The sequence below is a fragment of the Podarcis cretensis genome, assembly GCF_951804945.1.
Source record: "Podarcis cretensis genome assembly, chromosome: 6".
NCBI lineage: Eukaryota > Metazoa > Chordata > Lepidosauria > Squamata > Lacertidae > Podarcis > Podarcis cretensis.
The window spans coordinates 78,314,655-78,331,899 of NC_137175.1; the positions used below are offsets into that span (position 1 = coordinate 78,314,655).

Here is a 17,245-nt window from a genome sequence, read left to right on the forward strand (position 1 = left end):
TTCCATCCTAAAAAAGCAATGGCTTTATATGCAATGCATATAACAGTGTGGTGTGTTGTAGACTTGAATGTGTGAGAGTTTGAATCCACTTAGTTTCACATCCCACTGGGTGGCCTTATCTGAGCCTTACCCAGATAGATGTTGCAAACCATTTCATGCCTGAAGTTCTAGGCACACAAGCAGAATATTACTACATTATACTGGCCTGCCTGGCAATACTCCCATCATAATCTATAGGTGGAGTGAGGAGTACAATAGGCAGGACTTGTGTGTGTACACACTAACTAAGCTACCATGTGGTGCAACCAGACAATACCATTTCTCCATATTGGCCTAAATGACTCCAGCTGCTGCTGTTTTCACCCCAGTGCTGTTGAAGTTGCTTAATATATCAGGAGTAGAACAGAGCAGACATGTAGCCCAACTCCCCCTGTGTCTTATATCAGGCTTTGAAACTTGTAACCCACCAAGCTAGTGAATCACTGCAGTCAACGTATGCCAGCCTCCTTAGGTCACAAAAGCATTATTATTATTATGGCTGCTCATGTAATATTGCAAAAAGTTATACCAATCAAGCATGTATTTTACAGCCAGATGTCTTAGCTGGCTTCTTTAACTGTAGTCCTACCCATCTCTTTCCCAACCAGTCTCACCCACAAGCACATGGTAGGCTAGCAGGCTTCTGACCCACCAGGCCAAATGATTACCCATTTTAGATCCCCCACTCCACCCCCATTTGGACATCAATAGCTATGTCAAACACGGGTGACATGTGGTGTCGTTAGTAGTCCCAAGGATCTCTTTCTTTCTTCATTCTTCAAAAAAGCAAAGTGGGAAAATACTGCTACCAAAATCAACATCTGCCCAGAGACTATAAACAGCTCCTTAAAATATGTTAAGATTATGCTTTGGACTAGAAACAGAAACATGATATTATCTTCCTTACCTGTCCCATATCCAACTGGAGTGCTAAGGTGCAATCATTCACTCCTATCCATAATTTAAGGAGATTCAAACACCTTTCCTTAAACTACAACAAATTAATAATAATCCCATTAATATATAAAACAATATAATTAAAACAGATACCAGGTACAGAACTAAAAACAGGCCAACTGTTGAACAGGGTACCTAACCAGGAGTACGTAGTGACCAGGGCTATGCTTCCTCAAATTTAAATTGGTGCTATATCTTGAAACCTGGTGGACACAAATGATACAGGGTTAATTTCCTATCCAACAGATTTCAGTAATACGTGGGAGAGCACAGACTTCTAATGCTCACGGTTAACTATCAGTTTTTCCATTTTATCTAAATGTGTTAAGACTTTCCTGGTTCACAGTGGGAGTTCTCATCTGCCTCTCTTTGGCAGCCCATCTTAACATTGTTTTGGAAGATGTCTACAGGTTTGACAGAAAAGGAAGTGGTACATTAATCCACGCTGAGCAAATTTGTATCGATCATGTATTTTGAACAGTAGATCCATTTCTTAATGTGGAGCTAAGTCAGCATACATAACGCCTGAACCAGAAGTTCCATTTAATATTTAATCAACTGCTGTGATATTAACTATGCTGCCACCAATTAAACCCAACAACAACAACTGTAGGATGAGTTGCTTACTTTTAACGTATTTGTACAATTGATTAAAACAGGCTTAAGCTTGTCGAACACAGACGGTGTTCTAGTCAAAGATTTATTAATAGCACAACGTAAAACTCTGTAGACTCAAACAGACTCAAACAGAACTACATACACACACACAAATACATGTGTGCTTCCATTTTCATACATTTGTCCCCAAGGCACAGAGAAGATTTCCCTGGCTTATAGAACAGACTAAAGGAGCCTACAAGCACAGAGGCTGTGTGTGCTCATGCAGCCAATACCGTATTTTTCGCCCTATAGGACGCACTTTTTCCCCTCCAAAAATGAAGGGGAAATCTGGGTGTGTCCTATGGGGCGAATGCAGGCTTTTGCTGAAGCTTGGAGTGCACCGACCCCTCTCGCTCTCCAGGCTTCAGGAAGACATCTGCAGCCTAGGCAGCCCTGCGGGAGTTCCCGCAGGGCTGTCTAGGCTGCGGATAGTAGTCTGCTTCCCGGAGCGCCGGGCGCGCTGAAAGCAGAGCACCCGGCACTTCGGGAACACATCCACAGCCTAGGCAGCCCTGTGGGACTTCCCGCAGGGATGTCTAGGCTGCGGATAGCAGTCTGCTTCCCGGAGCGTCGGGCACCCTGAAAGCAGAGCGCCCGGCGCTTCGGGAACACATCCGCAGCCTAGGCAGCCCTGCAGGAGTTCCCCGCAGGGCTCCCCACGCTGCGGACAGCAGCCTGCCGCCCGGCGGGCAAGGCACCCTGAAGCAAAGCGCCCTGCGCGCCGGACAGACATCCGCAGCGTGGGGAGCCCTGCAGGAGTTCCCGCAGGGCTCCCCACGCTGCGGAAAGCAGCCTGCCGCCCGGTGGGTGGAGCGCCCTGAAGCAGAGCGCCCCTCGCGCTGGGCAGACATCGGCCAGCCCCACAAGCTCGGGGGACAGCAGGGAGGCACAGCGCCGCCATCCTGCTGTTCCTCGACCTGGTTCGGTTTCCCCGACCTGCTTTTGGGGGGGGAATTTATTTCCCCCCAAAAAAACTAGGTGCGTCCTATGGGACGGAGCGTCCTATGGGACGAAAAATACGGTATGTCCATTTTTTAATGTGGTCTTTAAGCACACAGTGACAAATAAACTCAAACCCATGAAATGCATGTCCCAAAATTACAGATGCTGGCAGGACCATCTTAGGATAGGCTTTGCTTTGCCGGAGACACATTTACACCTCCATTGAAAGGACTCCCAAGACCAATATTCTCTTCCTCTTACATTGCCCTCTCCCACTGAGCAGCAGACAGCTGTATATTGTAGTTGTAGCTGCTGATCTCTGTGCCTTTTCTGCTCAGTAATGTGGGCGCAATCAGCATGCAACACTGTGCTCAACTACTAGTGATAGAACTTCCCAGGATTGTGCTAGCTGTCAGTGTAAATTGCGGTTTCTGCAGCTACTGCAATGATGTAGACTCTGCTGCTGGCTGAACAGCCCTGTTACTACATTATGCCAGCATCGAAACAGGGTAGCAGCTGCCAAGAGTACAAAGACCGTAGAGTTAGTCTTATTACTTATGTAATAGTTAATGCTATAAATATGTTCGAGAGTGCTTTATATATTTATAATTTAGTTATCAATGGCCTCCTCTATTAGCAGTTGGCAATTTGCCTCACAATGGTGGAAACATGCAAATCCATTAGAGTTTGAATGGAACATTCACGGAGCATTATTTGTTGCGCCCAAACCTCTGCCACATTCCCTCTCTCTTCAGCAAATATCAGATAAGCAGAAGTGTTAAAGAGCAAATACTATGTACCAGAAAATAAACCAGTTTATTGAAACAGAAGATATTTTCAATGGCTGATGTTTTACAATGTGTCTTTTACGAGAGCATCATACAAAGGAAGTGTTTGATTCGTAGAACAATAATACCCAGTGTGATTTCACAGCATACAAAACAAGAGCAAGTAAGCAGTGTTTGAGAATAGAGATCCAGGGGTCTGAAGTCCTTCATATGTTGGACTCGAACTCCCATCAGTCCCAATCAGCATAGCCAACAGTCAGAGACATGGATTTGCAATCCAATAACATCCGGAGGACTGCAGATTCCACACCCGTTTCAGAGTTATGGAAAATCTATGCATTTGAGAAAACGTCTTTCATTTACCAAACTTTTTTTTTAATGAGGTACCATTTTGGTGATTGGAAATGTGAGGAGCCCTGTGCCTAATACTGCTGTTTGACAGCCTTCATTTCATCAAGGATCACCCAGCTGCTGCTGAGCAACACTTATTATAGAGGGAACTACAGCTACAAAGATCAGCCAAGATTCTGTACTTTGGGGAACCAATTGCACTGGGCAATAAAAGTCAGTACGGAGGATGCACATTTAATTATACCCTTCTGTTTCCCTCCGCCCCTCCTTTTCAAGATTTATAGAGCTGGAAAAAATGACAATTGCCCAAAAGGATGAGTACACAAACTTTCTGCCAAGGCACCAAACAGAGCTCACTAATAAACAGCATGTGACGCTTTAAAAATCTGGTGCCATTCAAATGTTTTGGACTATAATTCCCATTAGCTCCAGCCAGTGTGAACAGCATGGGCTATATATGCCTGCAGCTTAAACTTATGCATACTGCAGAGCTCAGAAGGTGGAAACTTTGGTGACTAAAACTGGATAAAGGGTAGGTAAAGGTAAAGGGACCCCTGACCATTAGGTCCAGTCATGGCCGACTCTGGGGTTGCGGCGCTCATCTTGCTTTATTGGCTGAGGGAGCCGGCGTACAGCTTCCGAGTCATGTGGCCAGCATGACTAAGCCGCTTCTGGTGAACCAGAGCAGCACACGGAAATGCTGTTTACCTTACCGCCGGAGCGGTACCTATTTATCTACTTGCACTTTGACGTGCTTTCGAACTGCTAGGTTGGCAGGAGCAGGGACCGAGCAACGGGAGCTCACCCCGTCGCGGGGATTCGAACCGCTGACCTGCTGATAGGCAAGCCCTAGGCTCTGTGGTTTAACCCACAGCGCCACCCGAGTCCCTATGCACTAAAAGACAGCATTCTGTACAAACATTAAGAGAACACTGCGAACTCCAAACCACTTCAAGTGTACTGTCAGACAAGTCCCCAACAGCATCTCCCTACAAGTAACCAGGGTATCTCCCGTGTCTCACTCTCTCTGAAGTGTATGCCGTTTTCACTAAACTGCAGTGGCGGAACAATCCTTTCTCACTGGGATGGATAGCTCTGCTGAGATTGAGACTCAGAGAGTCATGGGTTCGAGCCCCACACTGGGCAAAAGATTCCTCCGTTGCAGGGGGTTGGACTTGATGATCCTCGTGGTCCCTTCCACCTCTACAATTCTATGATTCTAACAGCTAGTACCAATGTCTCCCACAGAGATGGTGCAAGGGTAAACATGCACGGTGCAGAAGAAGGGGAGGGGAGGGGAAGGGAAGCTGATGGACACGGAACCTTACAAGCAGGTAATGTGCACACACTCTATCCAAGCACTGCTACTGCTGGCCACATACAACTGCAGAATCAAAGCCTGGAATAATAATAATAATAATAATAATAATAATAATAATAATAATAAATTATTTTATTTATATCCCGCCCTCCCCAGCCGGAACTGGGCTCAGAGCGGCTAACAACAATAAAATAATACAGCATTCTAAAATCAATTCATTATAAAATCAGTTCAAATCAAATTAATGGCAACCATTGGGCTAGAGTTCTGTGAGGATTACCAAAGGAGGGGGTCAGGCTGTGCCTTGGCCAAAGGCCTGGTAGAACAGCTGTCTTGTGCAGGCCCTGCAGAAAGATGTTCGCAGGGCTCTAGTCTCTTGTGACAGAGCCAGATCGGAGCCACAGCCAAAAAAGCCCTGGCTCTGGTTGAGGCCAGCCTAACCTCCATGTGGCCTGGGACCTCCAAGGTGTTTTTGTTTGAAGACCGTAAGGTCCTCCGTGGGACATTCCAGGAGAGGGGCGGTCCCGTAGGTACGAGGGTCCTAAGCCGTATAGGGCTTTAAAGGTTAAAACCAGCACCTTCAACCTGATCCAGTGCAGCTGGTATAGCACTGGGTGAATGCGATATCGCAGCGAAGACCCCGTAAGGAGTGTTGCCATGGCATTCTGCACCCGCTGGAGTTTCTGGGTCTGTCTCAAGGGCAGCCCCACATAGAGTGAGTTACAATAATCCAGTCTGGAGGTGACTGTCGCATGGATCACAGTGGCTAGGTCAGGGCGCGAGAGGTAAGGAGCCAACTGATTAGCTTGGAGGAGATGAAAAAATGCCGTCTTTGTTATAGCTGCAATCTGCGCCTCCATGGAAAGGGAGGTGTCGAATATTACACCCAAACTCTTAACGGACAGTGCTGGCACTCATTGCACCCCCGTAAGAGATGAGAGTTGCCCCCCCAGTCCCATATCCTCCTGACCCAGCCAAAAGACCTCTGTCTTCAAAGGATTTAACTTCAACCGGCTCCCACGTAACCATCCAGCCACAGCTTCCAAACATCTGATCAGTGTGTCTGGGGCCGAGTCAGGATGGCCATCCATCAACAGATAGAGTTCGGTGTCATCAGCATACTGATGGCAGCCCAACCCAAAACTCTGGACAAGCTGGGGCGAGGGGGCGCATAAAGATGTTGAAAAGCATTGGGGAGAGAATCATACCCTGCGGCACTCCACACACCAAGGAGCGGCGCGACGACAGTCCCCGCCCCCAAGCGCCACACTCTGTCCCCGACCAGAGAGAAACAAGCACAGCCATAGAAGGACTGTGCCCTGGATCCCCATGTCAGCGAGGCGGTGGTCCAGGAGTTCGTGATCGACCATGTCGAAGGCTGCTGACAGGTCTAAAAGAATCAGCAGCCCCGGCCCACCTCGATCCAGTTGCCTACGGAGATCATTTGTTAGGGCAACCAGAGCCATCTCGGTCCCATGACCAGAGCGGAAGCCGGATTGGAATGGATCCAGGGTCGATGTTTCATCCAGAAACCCACCAAGCTGTCCAGCAACTGCTCTCTCAATCACCTTACCCAGGAATGGAAGATTCGAAACTGGGCAGTAATTGGATAGATCTAAAGGATCTAATGGTGTTTTCTTTAAGAGCGGGCGCACAACTGGCTCCTTCAATTCCCCTGGGAATGTCCTGGTGCCAAGGGACAAATTGATGATATCCCCTGGGGGGGCCGCACCTCGTCTGGACACACTCTCTAATCAGCCACGACAGGCATGGGTCAAGAGGACAGGGGGTGGGCTTTCCAGCTTGGAGGAGTCTGTCCACATCGGCTGGGGATATCCGGTCAAAGTGGTCCAATACTGGACCTGAGGACAGTCGAGGGGCCTCTAGTTCCTTTATTGTATCCAAATTCGCAGGGAACTGAACAGACACGGTGTTTCATTGCATACTAAAGCAGGAGGGATAAAGTCTCTCCACAGCCACCAATGGCCCCATTCTCCCAGGGGAAAGAGGTTGGAGGCTGCTTACCTCAAAGTGGGTGAAGCCGAAGCTCGCATCCCATTCTCACACACAGAAACTTGGTTCCCCTTTAGTTGACACACAGCTCAGAAATACTGAGCAGACCGTGGAGGAAGAGAACCGTGTCCCTGTCCCCGGTCAACTTCTTTGCTGTGCAGTGCTGAAAGGGCTAGCGCTGCGCAGCATGGAAATGCAACAAGATCCCTCTGTCTAACCCACAGTTAGCTGATCCATGCCAGGACAAAGTTCTAAAAGGGACCTGCATAGCCTGGATAGCTCAGCTGGCTAGAGCATGGTGCTGATGACACCAAGGTTGCAGGTTCAATCCCAGTATGGGACAACTGCATATTCCCGCATTGCAGGGGACGGGGGGGTGGGGGTGGGACTAGATGATCCTCAGGGTCTCTTTCCAACATTACAATTCTATGATCCCATGGACCAGAACAGCCACCTGGGTGCTCAACCTCCATCAAGCTGCTTTGTGCCTACAGGAAATACTCTGTTGCTGTTGCCAGTTTAAGCATTTATAATTTTACTTGATGAACTGGCTTTAATCCCGTAAACCATTATGCGATTTTAATGGTGCATAAATAAATTGAGTAGTAGCCATTACAACCACCACCTAGGCTCCTCCTTAGACATGAAGGGATTGCTAATTTCCCCCTCTTCCGGATGGAACATCTCGCAATGCAATGAAAACCGCTCAGGTGGGTTGCCCGGCATTCAGAACTGGCTTTTCAGAGCATACAAAGAGCTTGGGTGATCATGGTGGGGGAAGAGTTTGAAAAGCTTCAGTGCACATCCAGAACACTTTGTGTGGCCCTTTGGATCCCAGCCAACACTCACAAATCCCGCTGTCAGAATGTATTATTTGTGTTTCCGCTATGCCATGGTTTCAAGCTTAATTTGATATTAGCCTCCCTCATTCTTTCACCCCCAGCTGTGATGGAATAACTGCACTTCAGTGGTCTCAAATATGCCAGATATTTTGACAGGTAGCTTCTTATCAGAAATCTTTTAATTCTTAAGAAGCAGGGGGTTGTTAAGTGTAGACAATCTAACTTTAAAAAAAGAAGCAAAAAATGAAGCTACGTGGTTTTAGTAAAGTAAAAATGGGGACAGATGGTATTATTTTAAAAATAATACCATGTCCACTTTGCAAATAGTTCTGGGAACTACTGAGCTAGATAAACTATAATTGAAGAGTTTTTACTTCAGCAGATAGGTTAGAACAATTTGGTTGAAAACCACTGGAATATCCCTGTCAATCTGGAAGATTTAACTAACGGAGAAAAACAAAAACCCTCAGGATCAGTGATTCACGTTCCCTGGAAACACATGTTCATGGACTCAGACAACTGCTGGAAAAATATTGACTAACAGGGTGAAGTAAAACAAAATTCAGTTGGAACAGCAATTGGCCTAGTAAGTTGCTCCCCCCCCCCATTACATTTTCATGCCTCAACAAACTTTGCCATTCTAGAGTAAGGTAGCATTACAGTTAGCCAACTCACCTGTGGGCAATAACAATTCCTTCCAGGCAAGTAACTCACCTAACCTGTCACTCAAGCTGCCTCTACGGTATGAGCAGGAAAACTGGTAACATTTCTGTGGGCTTTCTGTTATCTGTCCACAGCACTGAAGCTAAGGGAGTCGGTTCCATTACGGAACTTGCAGAGGAAAAAGCCCTTATCTAAGAATCAGCTCAAGTCTGAAAGCATCCACATGAAATAAATAAGAAACACGGTTGAAAGGGTAAGGCACTCACTCAAGAGTGCGCGCACACACACACACACACAAAAAAAAACCTTGCATCATAGTCCAGAGTCATAACGTTTTGCAAGACGTGGCCGAGAAATCTATCTGCCACAACCACATTCCATTGCAGCTTCCTACTCTTAAGCACAAAAGAGCATTCCAAAAGAAATTAATAGATAGAGTTACAGTTGCTGCATTTTTCTTTTCCAAATACACTGCCGGGGCGGGGGGGGGGGGACTAGCAAAATGTAAGTTAAGCTACAAGTCAAGGGTGGATTCCTTTGGGGTCTCCTCAGGACCCTTTCAGATGCCCCAACATGGAGGCAATTTACAAAGGATTTACAAAGGATGCTGTGTCACCTTAAGCCTAGGTTAACGTCCCTGTCTAAGTGCCTTTTTTGCAATGGCATTAATTATTATTTTTCATTTCATTTCTATACCGCTTTATATTTTAAAGAAAAAAAAAATCTCAAAGCGGTTAGCAACACATTGGAACATCAAATAGAACAATACATAATAAAACCAATTCAGGCTTCAAGGAAAATATTTCAGATCCTTCTTTAAGTGGCATTTTGCTTTCACCCTATTTCTTTACCTACTTAATTTATATAGCTGCCTCATAGCAGAATAACTCTAGGAAGCCAGTGCGGTGCAATGGTTAGAGCAGGGGTCTGCAACCTTTAAGACAAAAAGAGCCACTTGGACCCGTTTCCGAAGGAAAAAAAACTGGGAGCTGCAAAACTCGTCATTATAAAAATAACTTTTTTGTCACTTTTTAAATTATTTCTTTGTTTGACCCCTCAGAATTACTCCTCCTCATAGAAATAAACGTTAAATTAACAAGTTACCTTTTTGTGTGTGTGTGTTCTTCACTCCCCTTCAAAGCAGTGACCAGCGTACATGCCCCCTTTCAATGCAGTGACCAGCGTACATGCCCCTTACAATGTAGCGGGCGGGCGGGAAGGTGACATCGGGACGGTGCGTGACTAACGCACACACCGCCCCCATGCGACATCACAGCCAGTACAGCGCCCGCCACAGTGGGGAGTGTCGGGGCGCACAATGCGCCTCCTCCCCTCGCTAGTATCCGCCCCGGAGCCGCGGCAAAGGTGTAAAAGAGCCACATGCGGCTCTGGAGCCGCGGGTTGCCTACCCCTGGGTTAGAGTGTCGGACGAGGTCAGGGTTCAAATCCCCATTCAGTTGTGAAGCTTACAGGGTGACCCTGGTCCAGCCACAGCCTCTGAACCTACCTCACAGGGGTGTAATAGGGATTAACTGGGGGTGGGGTGGGGTTGAACCATGTACTGCTTGGAGAAAAAGGTGGGAATCTACATGCAGTAAATAAGCTGTTCGGCAGACCTGCTTAAGAAAGATGAAGGAACCAGCCAGATGAAGATGTCAGTCCTCAACCTCGCATCCAGAGATCTCCATCTCTGGTCACATTTGGACCCGTGCCAGTTGCAAAATGCACCTGGCGCCTGGCTAATTTCTAACACTGCTTGGGAAATCAGTGGGGTTTACTTTTGAGCAGGCGTGCATTTTAATACACTGTAAATGTGTTAAGCCCCTGAGCTAATTTTCAATCATTTGTTTAATCACAAAGCGCAGAATTCATGTAAGAAGTCCGGTTACCAGGAGCCCTGTGCAAGAACTTTTGCCCCCTCTCCTCCCCACACTTGCCCCCCCCCCATTGGTTGGAGGAGCCAGGAGAGGAGGTGGGAGGAGAGATGAAATCATTGTGTCTAGCAAGCTGAAACGCTTGCACTGGTGGAAAGTTCACCTTAGCAAATGTTGAATTCCTCCCAAAATAAGGTAGTCAAATTGAGGTAATGAATATACATCATTTGTTGGTGCATATAAAGGCAAAAATAAAAACATGGTCATGGGGAGGGGGGAAGCAAGTGTGTACAACACACCAGAGATTAAGCTATTTCAGGGAGTGCCTATAATCTGTGGGGACACACATCTCAAAAGAAGCCTTGAAGCCATTTTCCTGCACTATAAAGAAACAGATTTATAGCTTTCCAAAGGTCAGCTGTGAAGTGTGTCATTATCATTTTTGGAACTTGCCAGACTCCAATTCTGTATCAAAAGATACAAAAATATTTAAGTATTATGAGCACACAGTGTAAATCCTTACACATGAAGCACTTGTTTTATAAGTAATGTTATGAGGCACAAAGTATAGCCAGAAGAACAAATTCGTAAAGTGCTTTTAAAACAAAAAACAACCCCCCCCACTAATCTACAATATACAATAGCATATGCTATTAGAAATACAGATACAAATTGAAATTTGTCAGTTCTCATTGCAATCACACCCTAGACAGTTATTTAAAGATAAGCCCAGTTGAAAGCTTGTCTGCCACCACAATTCATGACGTCTTCCTTTGCCATCAATGTTATCAAAATCTGCAATCCTTCAAATGTCTAATTCATCATTATTTGTGCAAACAGGAGCTGATCCTAATTGTCAGGTGCACAGTGGATTTTTTCTTGTTCATCTCCCATAAAAGTGTTGGAGCAGCGGAAGAGCCCCACGTTGGGCAAAAGAGAGCCCCAGGGGGTTAGACCAGATGACCCCCCGTGGTACCTTCCAACTCCATAATTCTACGATTTTCACAGCAGGACTTGAGAAAAGCTATTACTTTTACATACTGGTTCTCTTCTTTACTCTGCTTTAGATCTCCAATGCTGTCCCAGATACACATGCTGATCCCCATCATAAATTAATGAGACACACCTGCTAATGCAACTGTCTTCAGGGCTAAAGACTAAATATTACCATGATATACCGTATTTTTCGCCCTATAGGACGCACCTAGATTGGGGGGGGGAATAAAGGGAAACATTTTTATTGTCCCCCCCCCCCAGGCACGGGGCTGGGGCGGGGGAAGCCCGAGCTTCCCCCTCCCCCAGCCCCCAGAACGGGTCCCAGAGCAGCTTCGGCATCACTCTGGGAGCTTGCGCGGCTGGGGGAGGGGGAAGCTCGCCGGCAGCCTCCATACCACGTCGGGAGACAGCAGGATGGCGCGCTGTGCCTCCCCACTGTCCCCGAGCTAGCAGGGCTGGAGGCGGGGAGAAGGGGGCTTCTCCCCGCTGGCGGCCTCCATACCACGTCGGGAGACAGCGGGATGGCGCCCTGCGCCTCCCCGCTGTCCCCCGAGCTTGCGGGGCTGGGGCTCTCCTGAAGCCTGGAGAGCGAGAGGGGTCAGTGCGCACCGACCCCTCTCGCTCCCCAGGCTTCAGCGAAAGCCTGCATTCGCCCCATAGGACGCACACACATTTCCCCTTCATTTTTGGAGGGGGGAAAAGTGCGTCCTATAGGGCGAAAAATACGGTAAATTAGATCAAAGATGACATGTTGTGCCAGAAGCCTCAATCTTTGGCCAGTACACAAGGGTTCAGTGGTTAATATGGGTGGAAAGTTTTTACTATAACTCCATTGTGCTGGAACATGGAAGAAGCAGGCTAGGAACCCGGGTGGTTTCAAAACTGTCACATGAGGCACAAGTATTTCCAGCTATGGTTGCTTCCAGCTAAGGCCAGTACTCCATATTCTAGTACGCTCGGGTTGCGAACGTGATCCATGCAGGAAGCACATTCACAACCTGCAGTGTTCGCAACTTCCTGCAGCCAATCGGAAGCCGCGCTTTGGTTTCTGAATGTTTTGGATTCCGTTCGACTTCCAAGGTACCACTGCACACAAAAGCAGCAGTGGCACTGGCAGCAGGAGAAATCTGCATTTGGCGGGGGTATTACAGATGGTAAACTCACCTAGCAGATTCGATACTGCTTTCTATTATAAAGGCTTCATTTACCCTGGCCTCTGGCACTTGAGGTATATATTTTCAGGACCCACCCTATTTCTTGTGATTGCTTAAGTTTTAAAACTGTTTCTAATGACCATAACAGGTGAAGAGTAGGTGATAAATAAAATGATACAAATGTAAATAAATGCCCATTTCTACTGGCTATGCTTTGTTGCATTTGCATAAATATTTTTTCTCTGGTTCCAATTACTACTGCATATGCCAGAATAGTAGTGATACTTATGATCGTCTTTCAAAGCAACTACTATATTCCGAACTTAAAAATGGAAAGCGTAATGCTGGTGGTCAACAAAAGAGGTTTAATGACTGTCTCAAGGCAAATCTAAAAAAAAAAATGTATAAACACCGACAACTGGGAAACACTGGACTGTGAGCACTCCAACTGGAGAACAGCCTTTACCAAAGGTGTCATGGGCTTTGAAGACACTCAAACTCAGGACACAAGGGAGAAATGTGCTAAGAGGAAGGCACGCTTGGCAAATCCACACAGTGATCAACTCCTGCCCGGAAACCAATGTCCCCACTGTGGAAGGACGTGTGGATCCAGAATTGGCCTCCACAGTCACTTACGGACTCATTGTTAAAACCGTGTTTATGAAAGACAATCTTACACGGCTACGAGTGATTGCCAAAGAAGAAGAAGCTGCTGCTACTTGCACTACAGCCCAATAGCAATATATATTGACAGAGAAATGGCACACTTTCCCCTTCAGAAACGGTTACGACTCAGAAGGCATAGAACAAGACAGGACAGGGTTTTAGAAAGGAACATATCAGCAGATCATCTACACAGGTCAAGAGGGTCTGACAACATGAAACAAATGGCACCAAGTCAGCAGGAGGAATGGTAAGCATGGTTTTTTCGGCAATTTAAAAGTCATAGGCTTAGGTTTATTTCATACAGAAAGAAAGACAAGGAATAAACGTAGGCCCAATTTTAAGACTAAACCAAGTGTTTTAGAATGCACTGAAAGTTCAGGTTTTTTATTTGTGTCTTCAAAGGATTTTCCAGGTCAGCTTTAAAGCCAGAAAAACAAGAAAATGAGAAAACGATAAGAAAACCTGAAAAATCTGGTAAATGACATAGTAAAGAACAAAAGCGTACAGTACATGTTTTGCACTGTTTCTTCTGAATAAAGCCTGCCACTATGTACTATACTGCAGTCAGGTACACACAAAGAGACACACAGTAAAAAAGATGATACCTAGGGCTACTTCAAGTAGCATATAATGGCAGAATCCAGTCAATCAGACTGTAATCAATCAGAAGCAACTCCTATTGAGTTCATTGCAGCTAACTCCCAAAAAGGGTTAGGATTGCAGATTTGCTTGCCATATTCTAAATGCTTAAAGGTAAAGGGGCCCCTGATCATTAGGTCCAGTTGTGACCAACTCTGGGGTTGCAGCGCTCATCTTGCTTTATTGGCCGAGGGAGCCGGCGTACAGCTTCCGGGTCATGTGGCCAGCATGACTAAGCCATTTCTGGCGAACCAGAGCAGCGCACGGAAACACCATTTACCTTCCCGCCGGAGCGGTAACTATTTATCTACTTGCACTTTGACGTGCTTTCGAACTGCTAGGTTGGCAGGAGCAGGGACCGAGCAACGGGAGCTCACCCCATCACGGGGATTCGAACTGCCAACCTTCTGATCAGCAAGTCCTAGGCTCTGTGGTTTAACCCATAGTGCCACCCACGTCCCTCTAAATGCTTAGCCTGATTCCTTTACCTATCCCTCAAAAAGAGGGGTTATGAACAGACACATTTCAAGCTTTATTGCTGCTGCCTGCATACACATAAAATATGTATTTTATTTTCAAACCAACAGGTTCGAAAACACTATAACCTAACATGACACCAACAGGCTATAAAATGTTAAGAAGCTTACTCTTGCGACTTGAACGTTTTCGCTCCGAAACGCCGCAAACCCGGAAGTGAGTGTTCCGATTTGTGAACATTCTTGGGAACCAGAACGTCTGACTCAGCTTCCGATTGGCTGCAGGAGCTTGGTTTCTAAACGTGCGTCTTGGTTTCTAAACATTTTGGAAGTCGAATGGACTTCCGTTCTACTTCCGAGGTACGACTATACAGTATTTCTGTGTCCTTATTTTGCTAACGGTGTGTATAAACACTTGATGTAATACAAAATTTTGTAAAAATGCTTATTGTAATATAATGCGGATGGTGACGGGAAAATCTCTGTAGTCTACTGAAGCCAACATCAAAGTACCCCTTAAGCTAGAGCCAAGCGTAAAGCACTGAATGACAGGGCTTGCTGATAGCCCATACACACAACAAAAACCTATTTTTAATAGCTCTACGTCATTTTTGTTGAAGACTGTCATGCACCAGCCACTATATGGTTCAGAATTGGGCTTCAAAATTATTTCCCCAACCTCAAAAGTTCACCATGACCTTCCTTCCATTTACTGAACCAACTGAGGGAGTGCTCATCTGTACAACGGACCAGTGGCAGCTGGTGCCTTAGGCACTATGTCATACTGTTGGCTCCTTGGAGCTGTTTTTACCTTGGCTTTCCTACCCTTGTCGCAATCAGCAAGCTCTAAGTAATGAGATTTTCAAGAAAGGAAACTGCGTGCTCCTGAACAGCAAAACGAGCTGCTTGCTTGCTTCTCGACCCACCCAAGGATTTGTCAGAAAGCAGTGTAGTACTATGCACAAAATTTTCTGCACCAAGGAGCAGCGTCTTAGAATGTTAATATATGGGTTTCCCAGTGACTCAGACCTGCCTGCCTGACCTGCATCAACAATAAGACTGCAATTCCTCTGACTTTAGCCCTAGAGTTCGAATGAACGCAAATAAAGGCTGGATCTGCAACTTGTCTTCCAAACGGAGCTTGCAGCGCCCTCAGCAAAAGCCCCTCGCCTCGTATTTTTCGACTCCCCCCCCCCCAGCACATCGCTTTCTCGTCGTAGCCCTTCCCTAGTTGCCCAGTATTGTCTGAAACTCTTCAAGCAGGATCCAAGGCGCAGCTGACTCACACCAAAGGGAAGCAATCAAACCTGAAAGTCATTTTCACCTTTATTTTCTTAAGCGGCGGGGGGGGGGGGGAGGGGAGGGGAGGGGTTCGCTACATACACAAACTGCGCGCCGAGCCACCGGCTTATCTCACCAAGCCGTGCATTCAATGTGCCACTGCTGGCTTGTGTCCGAACACCTTTCCTTTGTTTAAGAAAAAAGACAGAGAAAGAGAAGGGGGGGGGGCCTGCATGGCAAGTAAACCAGAGCAAGCCACGCACCGCCCATAGAGAAGGAGGGGGCGCCGATGTGGGGGTCTCACTCGCCTTTCCCCGCTCCCAGTGTCCTGAAATGAGGGGCACCCCGCTTTACACGCCAGCAGGGGAGATTGGGGTGGAAGAGGAATAAGGGGGTCGCCTCCACCAAGAAAATTACAAATGAGGATTTGTGTGGTGTGTCCCCCCCCCCTTCCTAAGCCTTCTGCTCGGCTATCCAGGGGAAATTCCCCGACCCGCCCCCCCTAAAAAACCCCACTCGCCTCCCCTCAGTACCCATTACCTCCCTCAGGCGCTTCCCCACAACACTTCCTCCAACAAAGGCGCCCCGACCACCCGCGCGCATCCCCGGCACGGCGCCTCCCCAAAGGAGCGCCCCCCCCCAACGAAGCCGTCCTCCCTCTTTTTTCTTCCCTCAGAGCGTGGACCCGACCCCCCCCCCGCCCTCCCAACCACCAGACACAATGAAAGGGCGGACTACTCACCCACAGCTCCGTGCCCCAGCTCATGGCGACTCCGCAGGCGGCGCAAAGCTCCGCCGCCGCTGGCGCTCCTTTGTGGCGCTTCTCGTCAGGGCGCTGCTGCGGCTTCGGCTACTGCTGCCGCCGGAGAAGGCGCGACCCCCGCCGCCCCTCGTTTGCTGCCCCCGCGTCGCCCCCTCGAAAGAAGCACCGGGAGGGAAGGGGGTGGCAGTCTCGCTTCGGGCGCCTGGGAGACGGGCGGAGAGGTGGCGGCGGTAGCGGCAGCCGAAGGTTCAATCTCCAGCTCCGCCTTGCTTGGGGATGGGAATTGGGAGAGGAGGAGGAAGGAGAAGGAGGAGGAGGAAGGCGGGCAGCCGCGATGGAGGCTGGGAGAGGGGCGGGCTCGGCCACCGCCACCGCCGCTCCTCAGGGAGGCCCTGGGACAAGACGCGAGGCGAGGCTGCGGCTCCGTCGGGGGTGGCTTGGGCGGCACGCTTCCTGTTCCCGCCCGAGGGACGCGCCCTCCGCGCGCAAAGCAGCGCCGGGAGGAGGCGCGGCAGTCGGAGGTAAGAGGAGGCGGCAGCTGGGTCGCTTCAGGCGAGGCGCGGATTGCGCTCCTCCCGCGAGCAAACCGCTCTTTGCGCCTAGGAATTTAGCGCGCCAAGCAGCGCAGGTGGCAGGCTCTTTTGCGGCAAGGCCGACGGCTTGCACCCCTCTCCAAAATAATAAAAAAGACTAGCTTCGGTTTTCAAAAGGAACGTCTTTGTTTGAATTCCTTTAAAAGTGATAAAATTATTCGAAATATAAAATGGACTATTGTCAGAAATTTATAAGAGGCAACAAAAATAATCCGTATAAAACACAC

The 17,245-nt window shown here is 47.8% G+C and overlaps 1 protein-coding gene across 4 annotated transcripts in view; it reads right to left on the reverse strand.

Annotated features, from left to right (window-relative positions):
* The window catches only part of FNBP1L (formin binding protein 1 like), a 78,635-nt gene extending 61,831 nt beyond the window's left edge, over positions 1-16,804 (reverse strand). For 2 of the 4 annotated variants that reach the window (XM_079981494.1, XM_079981495.1), the window contains exon 1: positions 16,405-16,798. In XM_079981494.1, coding sequence (XP_079837620.1) covers positions 16,405-16,428 — 24 coding nt within the window. In that variant the 5' untranslated portion in view covers positions 16,429-16,798. Of the gene's footprint in view, positions 1-16,404 lie in introns of all 4 variants that reach the window. The other 2 variants (XM_079981498.1, XM_079981496.1) reach the window with 2 other exon arrangements.
* Between the last annotated feature and the right edge of the window lie 441 nt (positions 16,805-17,245).